Below are 26,350 nucleotides of genomic sequence, written 5' to 3'. Positions count from 1 at the left end.
AGGGTGTGGGACAGAAACCATTTCAGAAAGGACAGTAGATCAGATGTATTATTATTTTCACAAAAGAACCTCTGTATTGTTGATTTCTTTGGAAATGTCCTCTGCATTTGATTGCCTCTGTATTGCTCCATGGTGCAACCTCACCTTGAGTATTGCATTCAGTTCTGGTCACCGTATCTCAAAGAATATATAGTGGAATTAGAAAAGGTTCAAAGAAGAGCAACCAAAATGATAAAGGGATGGAACCCCTCTCATATGATGAAAGGCTAAAGAGGTTAGGGCTCTTCAGCTTGGAAAAGAGATGGCCAAGTGGAGATATGGTTGAGGTCTACACTGCCCGATTACCACCGGGTTAGCGCGTGAGCCCTTATGCCTACTATATAGGAGACGGTCAGGGCTCACATGGTAAATGGAAAATCAGCTTTTTTGCAGCCATGCTAAGAGGTGGCCAGAGCACGCAGGAAAACCATACGCTACAGCTACCACTGGCCACCTTTTAACATGCCTTTGTAAGTTTCTTTTGGATTGGAAATTTTATACATATATATTTGTCTTTATACCTGGATTTTGGAAGCCAGTTATAATTTTGTTAATCCAGAAGATTATAGTTTTTGAAGTATATGATTATATTTCACATTCAGTTTTTTCCTGGTTTTTATATTAAACCGTATCCCTTCTTTTTTTTTTTAATCTGACCGTAAATTCCATGTGTGCTTTCTCTTTATGGTTGGAGATGGGGAGTACCTCAAGGGTCTCCACTGTCACCATTATTACTTAACATTTATTTAAAGCCTCTATGGGCTCTAATTAGATAGTTTGGGATGGTTACACAGTTGTACAGTATTTATATATGTTGACAACACCCAGTTATTGTGTCCAGTAGAGGGCGATGTGATGGTTTTAATGGAGAGGTACAACCAGGTCTTTTTTACAGGGGGGTACTTGGGGGTACTAAGCCTCCAGTACATGCTAAAATTGACCCATGGTTCCTAAATATTAATGGAAGAGTACAGGTTCTGCAACCAATTCTGTCTTTGCATAGTTTCTGTGGCTTGTGGCAGGGGGCTTGGCTATTGTGGGATAAGCTTTCTGTGATCACCCTACCTCGGAAGGATAACCTGACATTTGAGTACCAGCTTGCCAGAAAAATGTACTGGGTGCAACCAATGTTTAAAGTCAGTACAGGGATAGCTAGCTTCCCATGGCTTGGTGGTGTCCAACCAAAACCACATGTTTAGGGTTGGGCTCAGTGAACTGAGACTCCCTCCTCCCAGTCCTCCCCAGGATGGGGTCCACAGATCTAGTATGGTTAGACTCAGAGATTGGGGGTTACTATTGGCCCTGAGGGCAGTGAACATGAACAGATTGCACGATGGCCTCCACGAAGCTGAAGATGGTTAGCAAGTTAAAACCTTGTTTAGATTTGAAGCTTTATTGTAAACACATTAGATTATTGTAATGTACTTTATAATAGGCCTCTTATCTAAATATGTATGTAAGCTTCAAACAATTCAGAATACAGCAGCTAGATTAGTTAGGAGAGTCTACATTGACTCCCCATCAAACAGCATTATTTATTTAAATTGCTAGTTATCATTTTTAAAGTGATTTGCAGGGGTACCTAAGTGGTTGGGGGAAGGTGCGGAGGGGCATTTTCAATATCATGAAACGTCTAGAATCCAAATGGCGAATATAGCGATTTTTGAAAGAGCAAAACGTCTTTTTTTTTTTTTTTAATGGCCACTTGCTAGATGTTTTTGTGCTCTGTGCATTTATCTTTTTGATCCATTTTTGAAAAAAAAAAATCATCCAAAATGTAAAAAGCATAAAATCAGGCCATTGAGATGTAGGAGCAGCCAGCATTCTTAGTAGACTGGCCACAAAGATATCCAAGCAGAGCAGTGGGACACCCTAGAGGGCATTGCAGTGGATTTCACCTAAAAGCTCCCAGGTACAAGTCTCACCGTTGCTTCCTTATAGTGTATGGTCAGCCCTCCAAAACCCACCAAAAACCTACTATACCCAACTGTACACCATTACAATAGCCCTTATGGCTACAGGTGTCACCTATATGTGGGTACAGTAAGCCTGCAAAGAGGTGCTACTCCACTAGCAACATTCCATGTAGAAGCCTACCCTTGCAGCCGCGCAGGCTTCTGTTTCTGTGAGTCTGACGTCAGACTCACAGAAACAGAAGCCTGCGCGGCTGCAAGGGCAGGCTTCTACATGGAATGTTGCTAGTGGAGGAGTCACCTAATGGTTAGAGTTGTGGACTTTGGTCCTGGGGAACTGGGTTTGATTACCACTGCAGCTCCTTGTGACTCTGGGCAAGTCACTTAACCATCCATTGCCCCAGGTACAAATAAGTACCTAAGCCGCATTGAGCCTGCCATGAGTGAGAAAGCGCTGGGTACAAAAAAAAATTATGTGCTTACTAGATGTTTCATGAGTATTATGCTGACCTCGTATTATATCTCTGGTATTTGAATTCCAGTGCTGTTAAATGTGAATATTTTTTATCTTGTTTCATGAGCAGTCCTATTATTAGGTTTCAATTTGCTGTTTTCAAGTTTACCTAATTTATGTTTATACTTGTTCATTTTACTATTGTTATGCTGTTAACAAAATTGTAAGTTTGATATTAAACTGTACCTGCTGTACACTGCCTAAAGGTGGTTAATAAATCCCAATAAATAAATTTCACTTGTTTTCTGAGACTTTTAATTCTTTTATTTTTTTTTTTATGTAAACCATTTTGAATGCTCTTGGTCATGAAAAATAGTATAAAGACCTATAAATAAATTAATCAAACCCCTGCCTTCCTTTTCCGTGAAGGCACAGTTCAGCGAACGCACCCCTGAGCTCACTAATTCCTCAAACATATGCTTGCAGGTGAAAAACTAGCTGAAATGTCTGTAGACCCTTGACGTGGTCCCACACCCATAGCTGGGCATTCAAATAAAGAACCACTTACATACGTCAGAGTTGTCAGGGCCCCGAGGTAACAGACGATAATCAGGCCCAGTACAAACAACTCTCTGCGCTTCCCCCAGATGTGTGGGAATTCATCCAGCACTGCTGTTATCACTCCCTCCAAACCTGCAAACTGAAAAGCAGACAGGCAATAAGGCCAAAGGCTCTTTCCCACACTCACAGGGCAGGAGTCAGGAACAGTGGCAGAACTGGCGGGGGGGGGGGGGGGGGGGGGGGGGGGGGGGAACAGTCTCAGTCCTGATGTGGCAGGAGTGAAGGGTGTTGACAGAGTTGTGCCCGAGAGTCACAGGACTGGAATTGCAGGGCATCCTCAAAACATTCAACAAAATAATGACCACTCAAAACGCCAGTCAAAGCCACAGTGGATCACTGAGTTCTTCTCACGTTTACACAATTTTCTTGCAAATATCATTTCATTTCAAAATTTGTATTTGGAGACTTAAGTACAGTAAAAAAATACCTTCTAGACAGGATTATATTCCAGAATAAATAATGTTGCCTACAATACATCATTCTTCTAACTCTAGGATACTTCTTAGACATTCTGCTTAGTACACTTGGATGCCTTTTCCATGCTGATATGTACTAATGCGATTTAGTTTATCTGAGGTTTGTAAATTGCCTGGAGTGGGTGGGCATCATAGAAATCTAAATAAATAGAAAAGCTGTAGGACAGATCTTTTTATTTGGCTACTTTAGGGTTTCTTTTACTAAACTGTGCTAGCGATTCACATACGGCAAATGAGAGGAAGCCCATAGGAATTGAATTGGCTTCCTCTCATTTGCCGCGCCACGAATCCTTAGCTTGGCTTTAGTAAAAGAGGCCCTTAATTCATTTGTGACTAGCTTTTGAGAGCTATCCTTTCTCCACATCTCATCAGGCAGCCTCAAATCGAGATTATGCTGGATTATTTACACCATGGTGTCTCTTCACTGTCATGATGGAGACTGCCTAACGCCTGAAACTTTGTCACAGATGTACTATCAAGTTAGTCCATTAAAAAGGTGTCAAGTACAACTTGTTTGTTGAACCTTATTTCTATACTTGCCACATCATTTTTACAACTTTTTGCTTCCCCTTTTGCTTTGTATCCCCTCAAAATATTCCAGTAATTGGTATGTTAGATCCAATCTAAAATATACTAGGAGAAGGCATACTGAAGGTATAGGTATTAGCTTGTGGCACTTCCATGAACAATAAGTTTAATCTGAAAAGTCAAATTACTGAAAAATAAAATGTAATGAACCTTTCAAGACTGCTTAGAAAATATTGCTCCAATGTTGAGCGGCTTTTTAGTAACATTTTTTTCAAGCGATAGCATCTATTGAGAAGGCCATCTTTCTATTTGTCTGTCCATCTGTACACACAGACAAATAGAAAGATATATATAGCCCCTGTGACTCTAATGAGATACTTCATATCAATGGTTTTCCACACCAAGTGCCTTTCCTCCATTTGCATGAGTTTGCATGAGTTTGCAAATGGAGGAAGGGGAAACACACCATTTTGTCACACTATAAGTCTACACTTTTTATTGTCAGGCAATTTCCTCTTGCTCCTTTGTGTTTCTAGAACAATCAGAACTAGGGAAAGGATTTTGCACCATGAGGCTTTATTCACAACCAGGTCAGCCAAGAAGGTTCCCTTGTTTTAAATCCCAGTCATTTCAGCCAGGGGCCACACACCAGGGGCTTTGTCCAAAGCCTTGCAGTTGCAGCCCCTAAACTGAGCTACCAGGTATTGCCATTCTGTACTGACTGGGGCTCTGGGACTCCTGTTCAGGGCTGTGAATGCTGCCTCCATGTCATTTCCAAGCCCTGGCCAGCTCAGAGAATAGACCTGAGCCAGAATTTTAACCCATGTCCTCTGCACAGAGTATGACAGGCTTGTGCCTGTGTTGTCTCCCCTCACAAGCCTGTGTCTCCCTCTTCTGTTTCCTTTTGCCCGCTCCCTGCCCTGGCCTTCCTGCAAGTACTTAGCACTAAGGTACTTCGTTTCTGAGGCTGGATATGCATCGAGATGTTTGTTGGAATTACTTGGAGCCTGCACTTCAATTCCACTCACAGTGCTGTCCAGCCCCAACGTGATTAGCATCAAGAAGAAGATGATGGCGAAAAAAGTAGAGCCAGGCATGTTGGCAATTGCCTCTGCGTAGGTGATGAAGAGAAGGCTCGGCCCTGTGGAGAAGAAAGAAGTGTCAGGGAGTCCATAATGGTACTGCAGGGCGATGTCACTGATCCCCAGCCGTAAGCTCCCAGGCACCCAGTGGCCAAAACCCGCCTGCCAACCCTACTAAGAGAAGCTTATTAGCACTGCACTTGGGCAAGTAGAAATCACAGGACCCTTTACTATTCTATGTCATGTCACTTATTTACTCATCCATCATTACGCGAAAATGTACTTAAATCAAAATTTAGGGCTGCAAATTAAGAGGATTATTTTCAGACATTTGCACACATAATAAAGGTTCACGCATGGAAATGGCGTATTTAAAAATTGCCTAAGCTGACTGCATGTAAAATTCTTTCATAGCACCACCACGTGTATAATTTTATGCACAGAGGGAAGAGGCCTTTCAGGAGACAGAATTAGGGTGGGGTTACCATGTCTGTATTTTCAAAATGTAACCATTCAAGTAGAAGGTGCAAATTTATGTGCCTACTTTTCTCCATCTATTTTGAAAGGGATATTTTACCCTCAGACTTTACCTCAATTTTCAAAGGAAAAACATGTATTCACAGACTTTGCACTTCTGTGCAGAGTTTGAAAGTTGCTCCCTAAATGGATTAAAATAGCAGAGAAGAGAGGGCTCACATACTGTCCACATATTTATATATTTTCACCTCTACCCCTTTCCACCTAACAATTTTACAAGGGAGCACCTGGTTTAAGAGGTGCCTACTTAGTCACTATTTTATAAAGACTAGAGACGCCAATGTGTCTTTATAAAAACATTAACATGGGGAGGGAAAGAGAAACTGAGCCTACCTTGCAAGCACAGACAAATACACCTGCTCATGTAAATGTTAGCACCTAGATGTGGAGGAGTGACCTAGTGGTTAGGGTGGTGGACCTTGGTCCTGAGGAACTGAGTTCGATTCCCACTTCAGGCACAGGCAGCTCCTTGTGACTCTGTGCAACTCATGTAACCCTTCATTGCCCCATGTAAGCCGCATTGAGCCTGCCATGAGTGGAAAAGCGCGGGGTACAAATGTAACAAAAATAAAATAGATACTATTGGAGATTCTACATGGAATGTTGCTATTCCACTAGCAACATTCCATGTAGAAGGCTGCGCAGGCTTCTGTTTCTGTGAGTCTGACGTCCTGCACGTACGTGCAGGACATCAGACTCACAGAAGCAGAAGCCTGCGCGGCCACATTGGTGATCTGCAAGGGCTGACTTCTAGTGGAATAGCAACATTCCATGTAGAATCTCAAATAGTAGCAACAGTGGAGGAGTGGCCTAGTGGTTAGGGTGGTGGACTTTGGTCCTGGGGAACTGAGGACCTGAGTTCAATTCCAACTTCAGGCACAGGCAGCTCCTTGTGACTCTGGGCAAGTCACTTAACCCTCCATTGCCCCATGTAAGCCACATTGAGCCTGCCATGAGTGGGAAAGCGTGGGGTACAAATGTAAAAAAATAAAATAAAAATAACTTACAATATTCTGCACGTAGACTGCATAAATGTCAGCTCCACTTATGCCCTGCCCATGCCCCTCTAACAATTTTATAATCATAAAATAATGCTTAAATTGAAGCTGTCTTTTATAGAATAAGGGAGGTATGGAAAATGGAATAAGCATACACAACGCACTCACTACAAGCATGGTTTTAATGGTGAACCATGCAATAGCCCCAGATTCTCCAGGCTCCTGGGATCCTTTCCTTACCTGTGTCTTTGGCAACCTCAGAGACCTCTTCATTCCTCATCTCAGCCATGTATCCCAGAACGGTGAAGATAACAAAACCAGACATAAAACTGGTCAGACAGTTCACGGTGCTCGTCACCAGCGCATCCCTGGAGTACAAATTCAAGATCACTCTTAGAGGAATATCTGGGCTGGCAGAGGTTTGGAGATGTTATAGACAGTGTTGGGGCAACTTTCAACAGTCCATAGTTCCTGCAGGCACACTGTGAAAGGGAAACTTCACCTGCGGTTTCCCTTTGAACATCTGGCCAGTGATTGCAGCTGGTAACATGATCCTTTATGCATTTGCCCCATATTTAAAGCCAAAAAAATGCACCCATGCAAAGGCCATGTAGAGCTTTCAAAATAAAAGACCTATGCAAACTTTTCTTGCACTGATTTCTCTCCAGCCCGTCTTTAGACACAAGAAAATACTAAGCCTGCCAACTGGATCCAGATTCTCAGGACAGAGTTGATCCAGTCCTGGGTTTACCCTGTTGCATGCAGGGACTTGTAGTTCTGATTTCACCATTGCATTGCCTAGGAAATGGAAGACTACAAGTCCCAGCGTGTACTGGGGTAAACCTGCCTGTAAAACTGCCTGTCTGACATTGCTGCCTGGATGTCTCAGCACCATCTGAAACTAAACATGACCAAGACTGAGCTCCTTATCTTTCCCCCTAAACCAACCTCTCCTCCTCCCCCATTCTCTATTTCTGTGGATAACACTCCCATCCTTCCTGTCTCATCAGCTCGTAACCTTGGGGTCATCTTCGACTCCTCCCTCTCCTTCTCTGCACATATTCAACAGACTGCTAAAACCTGTCGTTTCTTTCTCTATAATATCACCAAAATTCACCCTTTCCTTTCTGAGCACACTACCAGAACCTCATCCACACTCTTATCACCTCTCGCTTAGACTATTGCAACTTGCTTCTCACAGGTCTCCCACTTAGCCATCTCTCTCCTCTTCAATCTGTTCAAAATTCTGCTGCACGACTAATATTCCGCCAGTGTCGTTATGCTCATATTAGCCCTCTCCTTAAGTCACTTCGCTGGCTTCCTATCCGTTTCCGCATACAGTTCAAACTCCTCTTATTGACCTATAAGTGCATTCACTCTGCAGCTCCTCAGTACCTCTCCACTCTCATCTCTCCCTACATTCCTCCCCGGGAACTCCTTTCACTGGGTAAATCTCTCTTATCTGCACCCTTCTCCTCCACTGCTAACTCCAGACTTCGTTCCTTTTATCTTGCTGCACCTTATGCCTGGAATAGACTTCCTGATCCGGTCCATCAAACTCCATCTCTGGCCATCTTCAAATCTAAGCTAAAAGCCCACCTTTTTGATGCTGCTTTTAACTCCTAACTCTTGTTCACTTGTTCAGAACCCTTATTTTATCATCCTGACTTTAATATTCCCTTATCTCTTGTTTGTCCTGTTTGTCTGTCCTAATTAGATTGTAAGCTCTGTCGAGCAGGGACTGTCTCTTCATGTTCAAGTGTACAGCACTGCGTACGTCTAGTAGCGCTATAGAAATGATAGGTAGTAGTAGTATTAGTAGTAGTAGGATGAACCCTGTCCTGTGAATCTGGATCCAGTTGGCAGCTTTAGAAAATACCCCATTGTCAACATGCAGGTAGGGGCACAAGCGAGGGGATATTTTCTATAGGGTTTCCCTCCAGGGTAAACCATTTTTTTTACCTGTGGGAAAAACTGCAAATTTCCCTTTGTATATGTACACATACAGGCCCAGCCCAACCATCAGGCAGGGCTAGGCACTCACCTATGGCAGGAGATTTGGGAGGAGGGAGGTGTTGCCATGTAGCAGGCTGCAGTCAAAGCAAAAGTAAATCAATAGGGTCACGGCAGTCACACAGACTCAAAGAAACTATGGAAGTAACTTTACCAACAGGGATAGTTGGCAGCAGTGGCGTAGCCACAGGTGGGTTTGGGTGGGCCAGGGCCCACCCATTTATGGCTCAGGCCCACCCAACAGTATCACATGCTTAGTGGTAACTGGTGAGAATCCCAAGCTCCGCCAGCTGAAGATTTTCCCCTGATGGTAACAAAAACGCTACTCTCCACGACACCTGCGCATGCTCAGTTTTCACTGCATGCCTGCTGCCAAGGTGGAAAGAAGCGTTTTCCCACCAGCTGAGATAATTTTTTAGGGGGGTGGGGGAGAACACGGTGCCCACCCAATTCTTGCTTAGGCCCACCCAAAATCTGTTGTCTGGCTACGCCCCCTGGTTGGCAGCTTTCAAACAGCCCATTTATCCAGCTTATTCTAGGAGAAGTGGTGTGGGGGTGATCATGATTGTTGGGGAGGGGCCAAGAGACCTAGCACTTAATGGGGGGAGGGGGGAATCAGGCTGAAGGTTTGTCTAGATTGCCTAATACTTGCACCCACGGCTGCACACATGCAAATTAGGGCTGTTGGCTGGCTCCGTTCTTTCAGAACAAAGTGATCCAGTCCTAGTTTTTTTATCCTACATACGTAAGATGCATTCCTGCTTTTCTAAGTGACAACAGAAGTACAAGTCAATGTATTAAAACCAGGGCTGGATCTAACACAAACTCCTAAGTTCATATAAATAGATACATAGTACCATTCCCCATACTTTATCCAAAGTCAAATGATTAAAAGCAGAAACATGATAATTTTTTTAATATAAGTCCCTTTATTGTATATCAAACGTGGGGTATGAAATATTAATAAAATGCAAAGAAATGAAATCAAAGTACTCTAGTTTTACAAGTTTCAGAACAGAAACACAGGTCAGTACACAAAATTATAAATGATGAAAGGTGAGACCTTTTATTAGACTCTTTTAATCCATTAACACAAAAGCAGAGTATCGCTTTACAATCATAAATCCTGTATGCTGACCTGTATTTCTGTACATCCAAGTAGGTAACCACAGCAAGCAGATTCCTTTATGAGAAACCACAAACGTTCCTCAAAGAGAAGAAAAGCAACAATTCCAACAACTAACCTAGAAAAGAAACCCTCCACCTGCCCCCAAAACTGAGAAACAGGAGGGGTGGGGTGGGGGCAGTACTCACTGGTAGCAGTTGTTGTGAAATTTGTTGTAACTGGCAAAGGCCAGCAAGACCCCGAAACCTGGTCCCAGGGAGAAGAAAATCTGAGCAGCAGCATCTACCCAAACCTGCAAAGAAGGAACACAGATACTAAATAAGTGAGGGGAGGAGGAAAAAGAAATAGAGGGAAGGAGAGAGAAGAGGAAATGTGGAACTGAATGAGGATGAGGAGACAACAGAGACAGGGGGGGAGGAAGAAAAGAAATGAGTGAGACAGGGAAGGGGAGAAAGGAACTAGTAAGTGAGGGTGAGGAGATAAGAGAGACAAAGGGAAGGGTGGAGGGAGAGAGAAACTGAGTGAGCGAGGAGGTAACAGAGGGGCCGATGATCAAATTCCCCATGCTGTTCCAAACAGCACTGTAAAATTAGTGCCGGAACGACATGGGGAATAAAGCCCTGATGATCAAAACTAGTAGCAAGCAAATTTATGTGCGCTATTAGTTTTGATCATCAGGGTATTTCTGTGGGAAGATTGTGCCCGGGCATGCGCTCAAGGCACAATCCTCCCACAGAAGTTGTTTGACAAGTCCGGGCAATCAAAAAAAAAAGCCTGAACCTGTCAACCAGCTCCTCTCTGAGACCCTTGCGCTCAGGTACAAGTTTGACAGGTCTGGGCTGTCAAAAGCTCGGACCTGTCAAACAAGGAAATGGAGGTCTGTGGGACCCCTATACCTCTGCCATCTGCCACTCCAACCTCCCCCTGGAACAGAAATACAGGGGGCTGAAGATCTGGTAGTACTCCAGCCCTCCTACCCCCACCCCCCAACAACCAAAAGTAAACCCTAGTGGCCCAAGTGGGCTGCAATGTGAATCCCAAGCTTCCCTGGTGGCCTAGCAGAACCCTCTCCCTCCCCTCCCCTCATACCTTGTCACTGGAGGAGGGAGTAGCACACTCCCTCCTCATCCAGCGCTGCCTTCAAAATGGCAGTGCTCTGCCCTGCCCAGTGCATCCTGGGATGCACTGGGCATGGCTTCCCAACCATATAAGGCATAGGGCTTGCTGTGGGAGCAGCAGCATCAATGTTTGGCGTCCTGCCCACTGAGGAGGAATACCTGATGCCCTGTTTAGCATGCATTTGCGTTAAGAGCTGGCGAGTGCATCGTTATACATGCTCGCCAGCTCTGATCATTGGTCGGGAGCAAACACAGGTACTAGTATGGCGCTACTGGACTCTAGTGCCTGCATTTGCTTCTGATCATCAGGCCCTGAGAGAGTGAGGGTGAGAAGATAACAGAGACAGAGGAAAGAGGAGAAAGGGAGGAAGACAGGAGTGAGTGAGAGTGAAATGATGAGGGCAAGAGAGGGAGGAAGATAGGAACTGAGGAAGGGAGGGTGAGGAATATCCTATGGAGAAAGACAGAAGGTAAGGAAGGGTGAGGAGGTAACAAAGAGAAGGAGAGTGAGGGAGAGACTGGCAAAGGTGAGAAGGAAGAGACTGGCACTGGTTGAGTAAGCAGAAAGGAACAGAAAGGCGAAGAGGGAGACCTGTCACAGACACACTTGACACTCTTAATACAATTCCCAACACAATCTCTGGTATATAAACTGCTAAAACAAATCACAAACCAGAGTAATTTAAGTACTCAGAGAGATATATGAGTAGAAAGACCTTAAATGCTCAAAAACTAGTATGTAAAAGAATTAAAAAACATTTTTTATAATGTGGAGAGATTTTCAGAGCATTAACTCACCCAAACGGAGCAATGCCCGAAGGTAAACACCTGCTCCTAAGGGTGGACAAATACACTTAAGACTGCAATACCATGACCAGTGTGCAAAAATTCAGCAGAAGCAGAAACCTTAGAGAGGGAAAAGCGATAGAACCACCTGAAGCAATTTCATTTATTTTTATTTCTCATATTTCTCAACAGACTGAGAAGCAGCTGCTGCCTGTGTGAACAGAGATACTGATCTTGAGTTCGCACAGATACAGCCAATATAATACCACAGACTCTTATCAGTGTCAGAGAGCGTCAGCTATTCCAGATTCTGCTCTACTCTTGCGCAGGCCATTTCTTCATTTCCTCTTCATTCCCATCTCTTTATCACCAGACGTGAGGACCCTACAGCCACAACCAATATTCTCTTATCATGCTAAGTACCAGGGCCCAGACCCAGACAGGTCTTCAGAGTTCCACTACATTTGCTGCTAGGAAAGAGGGCTCCAGCACAACTGATAGAAGACTGCAAATCGGGGGCTCCTCCCCACTCCCCACCACCCAAAACCATATGAGAACAGAGGCCTCATACAAAGAGGAGATGCAGCCTGATAAGCCAAGATTTCAGTCAGAGGAAACTTAGCAAAATCTTGACAAGATATGATACAACCGCTGTGGAGCTCAAGAAGCAGAATCTGTTTTCACGTGTCTTCTATTGAAGTCTTTCAAAGAAAAATGATGCAAGCTTGCCCTTTTATGGAAAAGCTCTTCCATTTCTATAAATTTTGTTGAAGGCTATGGGACAACACAAAGGTTCCCTGTCCCTGCAGAATCTTATTTCCCTAGAAACAGTGTAACTTCCATATAGCTAACCAGGGGCGTAGCCAGACACCCAATTTTGGGTGGGCCTGGGCCCAACATGGGTGGGCAGAAGAACCTTGCCCCATCCCATACGTGATTTGGTCTCTCAATCATCCCCCCTCTCCCATATACCTTTTAAATAGCAGATTTTCACCAGCAGCGAGCAGCAACTAATACATACTGCTCATGTTGGCCCCACACCCTTCCCTCTGATGCAACTTCCTGTTTCTGCCTAGGCAGAAATACATCAGAGGGAAGGATGTGGGGCCGGTGCGAGCAGTATGTATGTCACTGCTCACTGCAGGCGAAGATCTGCTACTTACAAGGTATGCAGGAGGGAGTTGTTGGGAGTTTTCAGCTGGTGGGGCATGGGAATCCCTGCCAGCCACATCATAGGTATGCGGCTACTGGGTGGGCCTGAACCCAAAGTGGGTGGGCATGGGCCCACCCAAGCCCACCCTTGGCTACGCCACTGTATCTAACCCAGATTTTGGAGAACTCCTGCAGGACTTCACCATGCAGAAGCAGAGCTGCCAAGTTACCCAATTCCAGGAGGGCAACGTTTTGGCCAGTCTTGGTTTTGAGTGTCTATCCCAAAGCAGTGTGCTATTTGTAGCCCTGATTCCATTGATTGATATTTGTGCTGCCAGTCCTGTAGTAGTTCAGAGTTCATATATGCTTGATATGCATTAGGTTGGGGTTGTTCAGAATAGGACTGGCCTAAAATCTTCCTCCTAGAACTGAGAAACTGGTCACTTCAGCTCTGCAGGAAACTAATGTAATTCTACCACTACAACTTTTTATCATATCTATAGTGCTGCACAAATACATATGAGACAGTTCCTTCTATACAGAGCTTATAACGTAGTCAAGGCAAACAATGACCTTACTTTCTAACTCTTCCTACTTTCTTACCCATCTATATGTTACAACTTTGCCTTACCCTTCACTATCAATTATAATGTTCTATTATGTATTGTGTTGACATTGCAAGTAGTATACCATGACATACTTTGTATTGTTGGTTGAATATTTTTACTGCTGTAATTGTCTATTGCTCATGTTTGATCTATTCTTTCTGTACACAGTCTTGAGTGAATGCCTTCAAAAAGGCAGTAAATAAATCCTAATAAATAAATAAATACAGGACAAAAAGACTCTGAGGTTTTCATTTATTAAGAAAATTTGTAAAACAACAAGGCTGGAGTCAGGAGCAACATAGATCAAAGAAAAAGCAGCTTCAACAAGCTGAGAGATTTTAGACTGAATTTGAATAAAGAGAGATGGAGTGTGTCGCAATGACTCAAGAAATCTACTCCAGCCTTACAGTGCACAGAGTTAGGAGTCATCGGTGAAGGAGAAGGGCACAAATAAGAGTTACTTTGGAGTTCATGAGGAGAAGTATGGGGATAAAGAAGAGTCTTGAGAAACTGAAAGAACGCATCACGTTCAAAATATGCTCCCTAGTCCACAAAATCATTCACAGAGATGCACCAGCCTACATGTCAGACCTGATAGACCTACCCCCCAGAAACGCTAAAAGATCATCCCGCACATTCCTTAATCTGCACTTCCCTAACTGCAAAGGACTAAAATACAAACTAATGCACGCGTCAAACTTTACCTACTTGATCACACAGTTATGGAACGCATTGCCGCATAATCTAAAATCGATCTATGATTTAGCGAACTTTCACAAACTACTGAAGGCCCATCTCTTTAACAAAGCATACCCCAAAGATCAACCAATGTAAATATACACAACTCCTCCACATATACTCAGAACTGCCCGACAATATCTGATGTTATACCACTATCATGTCTATCATTATCATGTTGCCCAAGATCCTTCTGTAACACTATTTCCTAATGTATTTCCATTATTCATGATGTATTGTAAGCCACATTGAGCCTGCAAAGAGGTGGGAAAATGTGGGATACAAATGCAATAAATAAAATAATAATAAATAAATAAAAATGAATGCACTTGTACATGAGTAAGAGAAGCTTGAAATATATGAAAAAGCAGATAGGGAGACAATGTGGTGACTTGAGAAAAGAGGTTTGTGGATATAGCAAAATTAACAAAAAAATAAGTCACCCAGCTGAATTCTGATTAGATTTAGATGAAGAGACATGATTCACTGGGAGAACTGTGAGAGACTCACTTGTTCAGTACCCTTATTTTATCATCCCCACCTTAGTAATTCCATTTTCCTCTTACTTGTCCTGTTCGTCTGTCCTAATTAGATTGTAAGCTCTGTTGAGCAGGAACTGTCTCTTCATGTTCAAGTGTATAGCGCTGCGTATGTCTGGTAGCGCTATAGAAATGACAAGTAGTAGTAGTAGACAAATTGCAGAGTAAATCAGAGGTGATGAGATAGTGGATAAGGTTTTGGTAGAACGTTCAGAAAGGAAGGGATGATGTTTATTGATGTTATAGAGAAAGATATAATGTATTTTAATGGTATTTTGGAAAGAGAGGGATCAATGATAATCCCAAAGTTGAAGGCTGAAAAGAATGGGAGGATAACCATGTTATCCACAGAAATAAAGGAAAAAGGAAGAGGAGAAGTGGATTGGGGGGGGGAGCTATGTCTTGGTCTGTTAAGTTTAAGGTCATGGTGGGCCACTGGAGTGGGAAAGTCAGGCAAGCAAGCTGATGTTTGGGAGTAGATTCCTGGTTACATTTCTGATTTATAGAGATAGATCTGGGAGTTGTCAGCATGAAAATAGTGCTGAAAGCCACAGGAGAACATCAGATCACCAAGGGAGTGTGCAAAGAAAGAAAAAGAAAAGAGTCCAGGACAGATACCTTAGTCACCCTGATTACTAATATGATGGTGGTACAGCAGGATCCACAAGAAGATACACCAAAAGTATGAAGGAGAGGTAAGAAGAAAATCAAGGAAGAATGGCGTCCCAACATCCAAAGGAAGAGAGAGTCAAGGAGTAAATGGTCAACCGAGCCAAAAGCAATGAACAGGTCATGGAGGATGAGGATTGAAAGTCCCTCGACTCTAACCATCTAGGTCACTGGACACTTTTGATATTATGTTACAGACATTGTATTCTTTCATTCAAGGGAAAGTTGATCTTCAAATGTTCAAGGAACTGTAGCTCTGCCTTTGGATAATAATGGTTTCTGTGGAGTATAGAGGAGGAAAACCAGACTGAGAGTTCCTGCAGAGTCTCAGAGCATGGGAGACAATGCAATGTCATTTCTAGGTGCTCTTCTGAATGCAATGTAGCATCTCACTATACAGGAGACACGCCCTTCATTCTGTACCATATAACAGGTGCTCAAGACTTGTCCTGAAAGAAGCTTTCCATTGACAGATTAAGTAGAGGAGTGTGGTAGCCGTGTTAGTCCACTCTTAAGGTTATCAATAGAAATCAAACAAAATAAAACATGGAAAAGAAAATAAGATGATACCTTTTTTATTGGACATAACTTAATACATTTCTTGATTAGCTTTCGAAGGTTGCCCTTCTTCCTCAGATCGGAAATAAGCAAATGTGCTAGCTGACAGTGTATATAAGTGATAACTAATATCTCTTTTCTTGCAATGTCTTCATGTCTCATGATACAGACTAAGCTGCTTGTCTCTCACTTACCTCTGTGGCCACAAGTTTCTGCCAGTCAGGTTTCAGGTAGAAGAGGACTCCTCGCCAGGCTCCAGGCAGGGTGGCGCCTCGTATTAGCAGGATAAAGAGTATGATATAAGGGAATGTGGCAGTCACCCACACCACCTGTTACAGAAAAAAAAAAAGATTCAGAAGGTGTCATCAGATAAATATCCAGGGCATCAGTTTACTAAGAAAGGGCAGAAAGAGCTCATACGAATAAAGGTGATTTTGTGGGATTCTACTATAATCAGAAAAACAGGAGATAAGAAGTGGACAGTAGGGATAGGGTAGGGGTCCCCTATTATAAATATAAATTTGCTATGTCTTTACTACAGAGTGAAAGTGTGTGGTGATCCTGGTGCAGGAAGGCCAGCTTTTTCTCTCATCTTGTAAGTACTAAATCGCGGAGGTTTTTTTACTTAAAGCAAAATGTCAATAAGGGGTAGTTTCATAAGGAGCTAGCTAGTGTCAGGTGCAAAGAATGCGTAAAAATGCCAATGTGTTAGTCATTTACACATTCAATTCAATTCTACTCTTACATACCGCTAACTTCCCCCTTTCGGGGTTCAGTGCAGTCTATATCATAAGTGGGGCAAAGGTTGGATATAATGTTAAAGGTAGAACATTGGTTGAGTATTATGTTACAGTTTTACATGTGGAAATGACCTCATAAAATACTGACTACTATGAAGACCATCATAGCATGTACTTTCACCAGGGGCAGAGTCCAAAGGTTAGGACTTTAAATCAGGCACGAACGTTGTTTAACAATACCGTCGTGGAAGCTCACTCTAGATGTATTCCACGTGTTAACAAAGGAGGAAAAAAGCGCAAGCGACAGCCAGCATGGTTAAAAGGTGAGGTGAGAGAGGCTATTAGAGCCAAAAGAACATCCTTCAAAAAAATGGAAAAAGGATCTAAATGAAGAAAATAAGTAGCAACATAAGCACTGTCAAGCCAGATGTAAAGCATTAACAAGAAGACTAAAAGGGAATGTGAAGAAAAACTGGCTGCGGAGACAAAAATTCATAGTAACACTTTTTTCAGGTATATTAGAAGCAGGATGCCTGCTGTGAGACTGTTAGATCAGGAATGAGCAAAAGGAGCACTCAGGGAAGATAAGGCCATAGCGGAGAGATTGAATGAATTCTTTGCTTCGGTCTTTACAGAAGAAGATGTAAAAGATCTACCTATACCAGAAATGGTTCTCAGGGGTGAAAATGCAGAGGAACTGAATGAAATCTTGGTGAACTTGTCAAGTTGGCTCAGTACATCTTCCAAGTTCACCAAGATTTCATTCAGTTCCTCTGCATTTTCACAGGTTACAGATCACTAGCAGCAGATCAGCAATTTCAATACCTTGGGGTGTATATAGTCTGGTCCATGTGATTTATCACATGGACCAGACTATATACACCCCAAGGTATTGAAAGAACTCAAACATGAAATTGCTGATCTGCTGCTAGTGATCTGTAACCTGTCATTAAAATCGACCATAGTACCTGAAGACTGGAGGGTGGCTAATGTAACGCTGATTTTTAAAAAGGGTTCCAGGGTTGATCCATGAAATTACAGACCAGTAACCCTGACTTCAGTACTGGGCAAAATAGTGGAAACTATTATAAAGAATAAAATTACAGAACACGAAGACAAACATGGTTTAATGGGGCAGAGTCAGCATGGATTCAGTCAAGAAAGATCTTGCCTTACCAATTAGCTTCATTTCTTTGAAGATGTGAATAAACATGTGGATAAAGGTGAGATGGTTGATGTAATGTATCTAGATATTCAGAAGGATTTTGACAAAGTACCTCATAAGAGATTCCTGCGAAAATTAAGGAGTCATGGGATAGGAGGCAATGTCCTTCAGTGGATTAAGAATTGGTTATTGGTCAGGAAGAAGATGGTAGGGTTAAACGGTCATTTTTCTTAATGGAGGAGGGTCCCAGGAATCTGTACTGGGACCGATGCTATTTAACATATTTATAAAAAATCTGGAAATCGGAATGATGAGTGAGGTGATTAAATTTGCAGATGACACGAAACTATTCAAAGTTGTAAAAATGCATGCGGATTATAAAAAATTGCAGGAAGACCTTAGGAACCTGGAAGGCTGTGTATCCAAATGGCAAATGAAATTTAATGTAGACAAATGCAAAGTGACGCACTTTGGGAAGAATAATCTGAATGATAGTTATCTGATGCTAGGGTCCACTTTAGGAGTCAGCACTCAAGAAAAAGACCTAGGTGTCATTGTAGACAATATGCTGAAATCTTCTGCCCAGTGTGTGGAGGCTGCCAAAAAAGCAATCAGGATGCTAGGAATTATTAGGAGAAGGATGCAAAATAAGACCAAGAATATTATAATGCCTCTGTATCTCTTCATGGTGTGAACTCACCTTGAGTATTGCGTTGAGTTCTGCTCACCGTATCTCAAAAAAGATATAGCAGAATTACTACTACTACAAATCATTTCTACAGCGCTACCAGTCGTACACAGCACTTCACAATTAAACACGAAGAAAAAAGACAGTCCCTGCTCAAAAGAGTTTACAATCTAAATCAGGACAGACAGAACAAATAAGGAGTAAGGGTAGGACAGATAGATAGGACACATAGGGAAAAGGGGACTATTGAAGAGAGGAAGACAAGATAAAGGTTACAAGCAGGTGACAGGTTAGGAATTAAAAGCAGCATCAAACAGGTAGGCCTTTAGCCTGGATTTGAAGGCGGCCAGGGATGGAGCTTGACGTAATGGCTTAGGCAGTCTATTCCAGCCATAAGGCGAGATAAAAGGAACGGAGTTTGGAGTTAGCAATGGAGGAGAAGGGTACAATTAGGAGAGATTTGCCTAGTGAACGGAGTTCCTGGGAAGGAGTGTAGGGAGAGATGAGGGTGGAGAGGTAATGAGGGGCAGTAGAGTGAATGCTCTTATAGGGCAATAAGAGGAGCTTGAACTGTATACGGAAACAGATGGGGAGTCAGTGACGTGACTTCAGAAGAGGGCTGATATGGGCATAGCGACTTTGGCGAAATATTGATCGTGCAGCAGAATTTTGAAAGGTTTAAAGAAGAGCGACCAAAATGATAGAGGGCATGGAAGTACTCCCATATGAGGAAAGGCTAAAAAGGTAAGGGCTCTTCAGCTTGGAAAAGAGATGGCTGAGGAGTGATATGATTGAGGTCTACAAAATCCTGAGTGATGTGGAGTGGGTAGAGATGAATCAATTTTTCACTCATTCAAAAGCACAAAGACCAGGGGACACTCAATAAAATTGCATGGGAATACTTTTAAAACAAATAGGAGGAAATATTTTTTCACTCAAAGAATAATTAAGCTCTGGAACTCTTTGCCGGAGGATATAGTAACAGTGGTTAGTGTATCTGGGTTTAAAAAAGGTTTGCACAATTTCCTAGAGGAAATGTCCATAATCTGCTATTGAGACAGACATCGGGAAGCCACTACTTGCCCTGGGATTGGTAGCATGGAATGTTACTACTAATTGGGTTTCTGCCAGGTACTTGTGACCTGGATTGGCCACTTTTGGAAGCAAGATACTGGGCTAGATAGACCATTGGTCTGATCCAGTATGGCTATTCTTATGTCCACACTTACTTGTGTAGGTTATAAAATTCCTCAATTTACACACGCATTTGTGGTAAGTGTGAACTAACATTTACACCAGCCCTTGAACTGGTGTGAATACTAGCACTTATGCATGTGCACATTCCTTCGCACCTCTGCTAGTATTTGATAAAATCAAGTACGCATACTTGATTTATGCACTATCTAGGTGTGACAATAAAATTACCCTTCTATCATGTAGAAGTGACAATATTTCTTGAAACTGGTTTTTTCCCCAGAAGTGAAGGCTAAGGACCACTAGAATGCAGAAAGCAGAAGTTTTCTTTTGACACTGATGTGGATGTGTTGTCCATTTGAGAAGCTTGAAGTTTTGTTTCTCTTGAAATTATTAGACATTAGCTGTCGTCAAGTTATCCTGAATTTTTTGGACTGTTTGATTGGATTGAATTTTTGTATAACAATAAATAAATGTGTTTAATTTTTATTTGTTTTTGAGAGAGACCTTTTTGATCTGCTTACAGATAGGCACACCAGGAGTGTATACCCTTAAGAGGGTACCTGAAGCTATGGAAATTGTGGATCTCTTGAAAACCTGACTATGAGGTCCACAAGTCAGGTTTAGGAAGCCCTGATCTAGTGTCCAGCCAATGCAGCAGCTCTTTAGGGAGCAGCATCCTACTTCCCCAATTACAAGTAAACATGATGGTGACAGGGCAAGTTTCTAAAACAGAGATTCTTAATTCCAGTCCTTGAGATCCACAACCCAGCCTCGTTTTTCAGGATTTCCACAATGAATATGTATTAGATCTACTTGCATTCACTACTTTCACTGCATGCAAATAGATTTTATACAAATTCATTGTGGAAATCCTGAAAACTAGGCTGGGTTGTGAACCTTGAGGACCAGATTTGAAGACCCCTGCTCTAAAGTTACACACTTACATCATTAAAATAACAGTACCTATGCATGGATATACCACAATTCCACCTAAGCACTATTTTGTAAATACACGCTTGTCTTATATAGCATATATTATACAGGTAGGCGTACACATGAGCAGAGTCTGAGCACAGCACAGACAGGTCTCATATTTATGCATATAAGTTATAGAATCCTATAAGTTGCATTTACCAGGGGCATAGCCAGACCTGACATTTTGGGTGGGCCCAGAGTTAACAACAGTGGGTCTTCCAAACTCCCCTCCCCCCTTTGTCCTGCACCTCCCTTCCTCTCCTCTGCCACTGGATCTGGCATTTGACATACCCCCACCTGCAGCCTGACAACACCCCTCTCTCTGAACCCCAATCCCTGCTTTACCTCAGCACCCTTGCCGGCAGCAGCAATGCACATCTGTTGCCTGTGCAGGCCCTGTAGACTTCTCTATACAGCATCCCACCAGAGATAAAACAGGAAGTGGCACCAACAAGGATGGGAAACGGCAGAGGGAAGCCTGGAAGGCCTGCACAGGCAGCAGGCATGCATCGAAGGAGCTGAGGCAGAGCAGGAGGGGGAGGGGGTTCAGAGAGGGGGGATGTTGCTGGGCCACAGGTGGGGGTCAAATGCTGGATCCAGGGGTGGAGGAGAGAGAGGTGGCCACCACTGAACTGTTTTAGGGGATGGGCCTGCACCAAGAATGGGTGGAGCTGTGCCCACCCAGGCCCACCTGTAGCTATGCCAGTGATTTACATCAGCTCTATGGCTGGTGTTAAGTGTTCACACCTAACGCATAGATGCGTATTTTCACTGTTTTCCCTATGTTTCTTTACAACACCTGATAAGAGCTTATTCTATAGAGCTGCCCCATATGTATATATGGGAAGAACTAAAAGTTATCCATGAAATAAATAAGAAAGAAGCCCTTGCAGAGGAAAAAGAAATAGCCTGAATCTGGGACTAGGGAGAGGCAATCTTGATTTCTGCTTGTGCTCACCTTGCCAGATGTTTTGACCCCCTTCCAGATGCTAAAGTACACAACAGTGAAGATGAAAAGGAGGCAGAGGGCTAGCTGCCAGCTGATGCCTCCAAGGTCGTGCAGCCCCTGGGACCTGTGAACTTGTAATACCTGTCGTCTGGAGCATGAGAGAGAAAACAAAAGTTAACTCCACCATTTCCTCTGTCCACACACAGTGAAACATGCTGGCAGGACTGGTGTAATTGGCCTACTTACTTTGGGGTGGGGGTAGGGGAAGGAGAAGGAAGTCATATTGGCAGTGGAGGGAGGGGGACCAATTGAGCATTGGCACCTGCAACATTTGGGGGGGGGGCACTGCCCACTGTGCCCAACCAAAGTACACCCTATGCATGCACCTGAGGGGTTAAATACATGTGGGCACTTTATATTAGTGCTTTTATTATTATTATTATTATTATTATTATTACAACTGACCACATGACCTCACGTGCAATTTTTTTCCTTACATTAGTCATGCTTATCTAACTCCCTCTATATTCCACCTCTGCCTATCCACGTACTATCTATTAAGATGTTTTAATGTGTGCTGTGTTTATTTGAATCTTTTTTACTGATTTGTGTTTTTTTGTACACCCACTGCCTTGGATGAATTTCTTCAAAAAGGTGGTAAAAAAAATCATAATGTAGTAGGGTCTTGCTTAGCTGACACACCTTAGGTCACATCACAGTGTCATAATAAGGTACTACTACTTATACTTAACATTTCTAAAGCGCTACTAGGGTTACGCAGCGCTGTACAGTTTAACAAAGAAGGACAGTCCCTGCTCAAAGGAGCTTACAATCTAAAGGACAACACATGTGCAGTCAGTTTACAATCTAATGAACAACATGTGCAGACAGTCAAATTGGGGCAGTCTAGATTTCCTGGATAGAGGTGAAATGGTTAGGTACCGAAGGTGACATTGAAGAGATGGGCTTTGAGCAAGGATTTAAAGATGGGCAGGGAGGGGGCTTGGCGTATGGGCTCAGGAAGTTTGTTCCAAGCATAGGGAGAGGCAAGGCAGAAAGGGTGGAGCCTGGAGTTGGCGATAGTGGAGAAGGGAACAGAGAGGAGGGATTTCTCCTGTGAGCGGAGGTTTCGGGTAGGAACGTACGGGGAGATAAGGGTAGAGAGGTAGTGAGGGGCTGCACATTGAGTGCATTTGTAAGTTAGTAGGAGAAGCTTGAACTGTATGCGGTACCTGATCGGAAGCCAGTGAAGTGACTTGAGGAGAGGGGTGATATGAGCATATCGGTCTAGGCGGAAGATAAGACGTGCAGCAGAGTTCTGAATGGATTGAAGGGGGGATAGATGGCTAAGGGGGAGGCCAGTGAGGAGCAGGTTGCAATAGTCAAGGCGAGAGGTAATGAGAGAGTGGACGAGAGTTTGGGTGGTGTGCTCAGACAGGAAAGGGCGAATTTTGCTGATGTTATAGAGAAAGAAGCGACAGGTCTTGGCTATCTGCTGGATATGCGCGGAGAAGGAGAGGGAGGAGTCGAAGATGACTCCGAGGTTGCGGGCAGATGAGACAGGGAGGATGAGGGTGTAATCGACTGAGATAGAGAGTGGAGGGAGAGGAGAGGTGGGTTTGGGTGGAAAGACAATAAGCTCTGACTTGGACATGTTCAGTTTCAGGTGGCGGTTGGACATCCAGGCAGCAAGGTTGGATAAGAAATGAAATAAAAGTGGGAGGACGACCAAGGATTCCAAAGATTGAAAGGATATATAATAATAAAGATGTTTATTGAGGTATAAAGACTCGACACAACGTTGTGTTTCGGCCGTTAGGCCTGCATCAGGAGTCTTAATGCCGAATGCTTTTGAGAACTATTTGATGAAGGCAAATCCTCAACAAAGGGAGGTCTTTAGAAAGACCGTTGTGAAGGTGAGCGTGCTTCGTTGTCTCCGCTGACACAATGCTTGTATAGAATGCTGCAATAAGCCAATAGTGTTCATGAGGGCTGCTAAGCATTATGGTTGGATAAGCAGGCCGATACTTTGGCCTGGGTTTCCACAGTGATGTCTGGTGTGGAGAGATAAAGCTGGGTGTCGTCGGCATAGAGATGATATTGGAAACCATGAGATGAAATCAGCGAGCCCAGGGAAGAGGTGTAGATTGAAAAAAGAAGGGGTCCAAGGACAGATCCCTGAGGAACTCCAACAGAGAGCGGGATGGAGGTGGAGGAAGATCCATGAGAGTGTACTCTGAAGGTACGGTTGGAGAGATAGGAGGAGAACCAGGAGAGGACAGAGCCCTGGAACCCAAATGAAGACAGTGTGGCAAGAAGTAAATACTACCACTATTAATCACTTCTATAGGTAGTAGCAGTGCTGTACACATTATATGTAGGTACTTTCTCTGTCCCTAGTGGGCTCACATTCTAAGTTTTGAACCTGGGGCAATAGAGGGTTCTGTAACATGCCCAGGATCGCAGGGAGCTGTGTTGGGAATTAAACTCGGTTACCCACTGTACTAACCATTAGGCTACTCCTACATGCAGGTTTCTCTCTCTTTCTTGGAATCATATTTAGTTAAAAGGCAGCAGTGCTGGGTAAGGTTTTTGGGCACATTAAGCTTGTAAATTCTTGTTACTGCTTCCTCTTTTGAAATATGCATTCCAATCTGCTTTTCCTGTATCCTTCATCAATATTTTCTTTATTATTCGACTTTTCGATTTTCCAACCACGTCAAATAATCAAGACTCTACTGTTCATACATATACACAACAGAACAGTAAAAATTAGAGGCAGACAAATGTACAAGCCATTATGGAGATAATATCAAAAACAGTTTATTCAGAATATTCATATCAAGGTCCTGACACGGTCCATGTTTCGGCACCAAAGCACCTGCCTCAGGGGTCACAAACATACATATATACACACACAGGTACAAAATTAACATAAATAAATTTACAGTAAAGCAAAATGAAACACAACAAGCAAAGAACACGCCCCCCCTTTATCCTGCCGATGACTAATGCGTGAACAGATTGAGACTTTCATCTGTTTGTCGTTTTCCTCTCTCTTTCTCTCTGTCACATTTCTTTCTACCTCCTCCCGCTGTCCTATTGTGCCGCTGCATTCACTTACATGCACTTACGTATAAAACTCCTCGGCTGGGGAGATGGAGTGTTCAGACCAAGTGATGTTGAGGTTGTAGAAGTAATTGGTACAGTTGAGGGTATTCCAGGGGTTTTTGCAGCTGGTCCACGGCAGCTCAGCCTTGAAGGAGGAGATGAGGTAGTAAAGAGCCCAGGCCATGATGGTGTTATAATAAAATGCAACATAGAGGGCAATCATGCAGATGGCATAGCCAATTCCTGGGGAGAGAGATCAGAGTCAGATGTGTGTGCTTGGTTGTGTGTGTGGGCTATATATGTAATTATGATTTTATGAGCTGCACTAAATGGGTGCCTGTTCCCCTTTAGGACTGACCAATCAGTCATTCTCGCTCTTGTTTTTCCTAAGTGGACAGGATCCCACTGAAATTTTGCACAACAGCATGGATTTCCTCCAGGCCAAGTCAGATGCTGCCACCCACTGACAAGGCCCCAAGACTCAGAGCAGTAATAGTCTGTTTTCAAACCAAGCTTTCAAGTCAGGAAGGATGGGGCATGGCAGGCCTTAAATATACAAGTGCTTGAAAGACCCATCACTGCAGAATAGGCTCTGGGCTCCGCAACAGCAGTGTCAGCGAGAGCGGAAGAGGGGGTAGGTGGTGAACACTTTGTAGGGGGTGAGGGAAGATGAGAGATGCTGGGCACCAGTAGGGGAGGAGGATAGGGAAGGAAAGGAAAGAGATCCTGGACATTGGAGGGAGGGGATAGGGTAGGGGAGATGATGGAGATTGGGGTGGGGGGTTAGGGAAGGGAAGGAGAGAGATGCTGGACAATGGAGGGAGGGGATAGGGTAGGGGAGATGATGGAGGCTGGGGTGAGGGGTTAGGGAAGGAGAGAGATGCTGTAGACTGGGGTGAAAGGTTAGGGAAGGGAAGAGAATAGGAGAGATGTGGACAGGGATGAGGAAATGCTGGAGACTGGGGTGAGGGGTTAGGGAAACGAAGGCAAGAGATGTGGTCACTGGAGGGAGGAACTGAAAAGGGGAAATGCTGGAGACTGGGGTGAGGAATTAAGGACGGTCAGATGCCAACACCCTCTAAAGATAAAGAAAGTCACTACCTATGAGGTATTTTAAGTTCAGCTGATCTTCAGGCCCATTCTGTCGATCCTGTTTTACCTCTGTTTTGGGTAATTTCAACGTGTTGGATCCTGGCACAATTGACCCTCATTGAAATGGACCTTCTCACCTTTAAATATAGGACAGATTTTCCTCCAGACAGAGATGCATCCATTCCTGTGATACTGGCCCAGGGCTAATTCCAGGTAGAATAAGGGGATGCCTCCAAAAACAGCCATAATGGTGTAAGGGATGAGGAATGCACCTGAAGAGAGAGAGCAAAAGCAGGAAAGGAGCTGATCTCTGGGTACAGGTTAGACAGTGCATTAATCTACACAAAACTGTTTCCACGTTTTATACTGTTTTCTGCTTTGTTTTCTCTTTCTGTTGTTACTTTGCCTTCTTGCCAGTTTCTTGAGATGTGTTAGATCAGATCCTGGGCCCTCAGTCCTGCTGGAAACTGCAAAGATT

At 43.4% G+C, this 26,350-nt stretch overlaps 1 protein-coding gene across 3 annotated transcripts in view; it reads right to left on the bottom strand.

The window, feature by feature from the left end:
• The window catches only part of SLC6A4 (solute carrier family 6 member 4), a 62,408-nt gene that overhangs the window by 16,635 nt on the left and 19,423 nt on the right, over window positions 1–26,350 (bottom strand). For all 3 annotated transcript variants that reach the window (XM_030185700.1, XM_030185701.1, XM_030185698.1), the window contains 8 exons: window positions 26,010–26,144; window positions 24,804–25,023; window positions 21,679–21,817; window positions 16,150–16,284; window positions 9,976–10,079; window positions 6,889–7,016; window positions 5,060–5,172; window positions 2,975–3,106 (listed from right to left, as the gene is read on the bottom strand). In XM_030185700.1, the coding sequence (XP_030041560.1) occupies window positions 2,975–3,106; window positions 5,060–5,172; window positions 6,889–7,016; window positions 9,976–10,079; window positions 16,150–16,284; window positions 21,679–21,817; window positions 24,804–25,023; window positions 26,010–26,144 (1,106 nt within the window). The remainder of the gene's footprint in view (window positions 1–2,974; window positions 3,107–5,059; window positions 5,173–6,888; window positions 7,017–9,975; window positions 10,080–16,149; window positions 16,285–21,678; window positions 21,818–24,803; window positions 25,024–26,009; window positions 26,145–26,350) is intronic.

The sequence above is a fragment of the Microcaecilia unicolor genome, chromosome 13 (assembly GCF_901765095.1).
Source record: "Microcaecilia unicolor chromosome 13, aMicUni1.1, whole genome shotgun sequence".
NCBI classification, from domain to species: Eukaryota; Metazoa; Chordata; class Amphibia; order Gymnophiona; family Siphonopidae; genus Microcaecilia; species Microcaecilia unicolor.
This window is presented reverse-complemented; position numbering and strand designations above follow the sequence as displayed.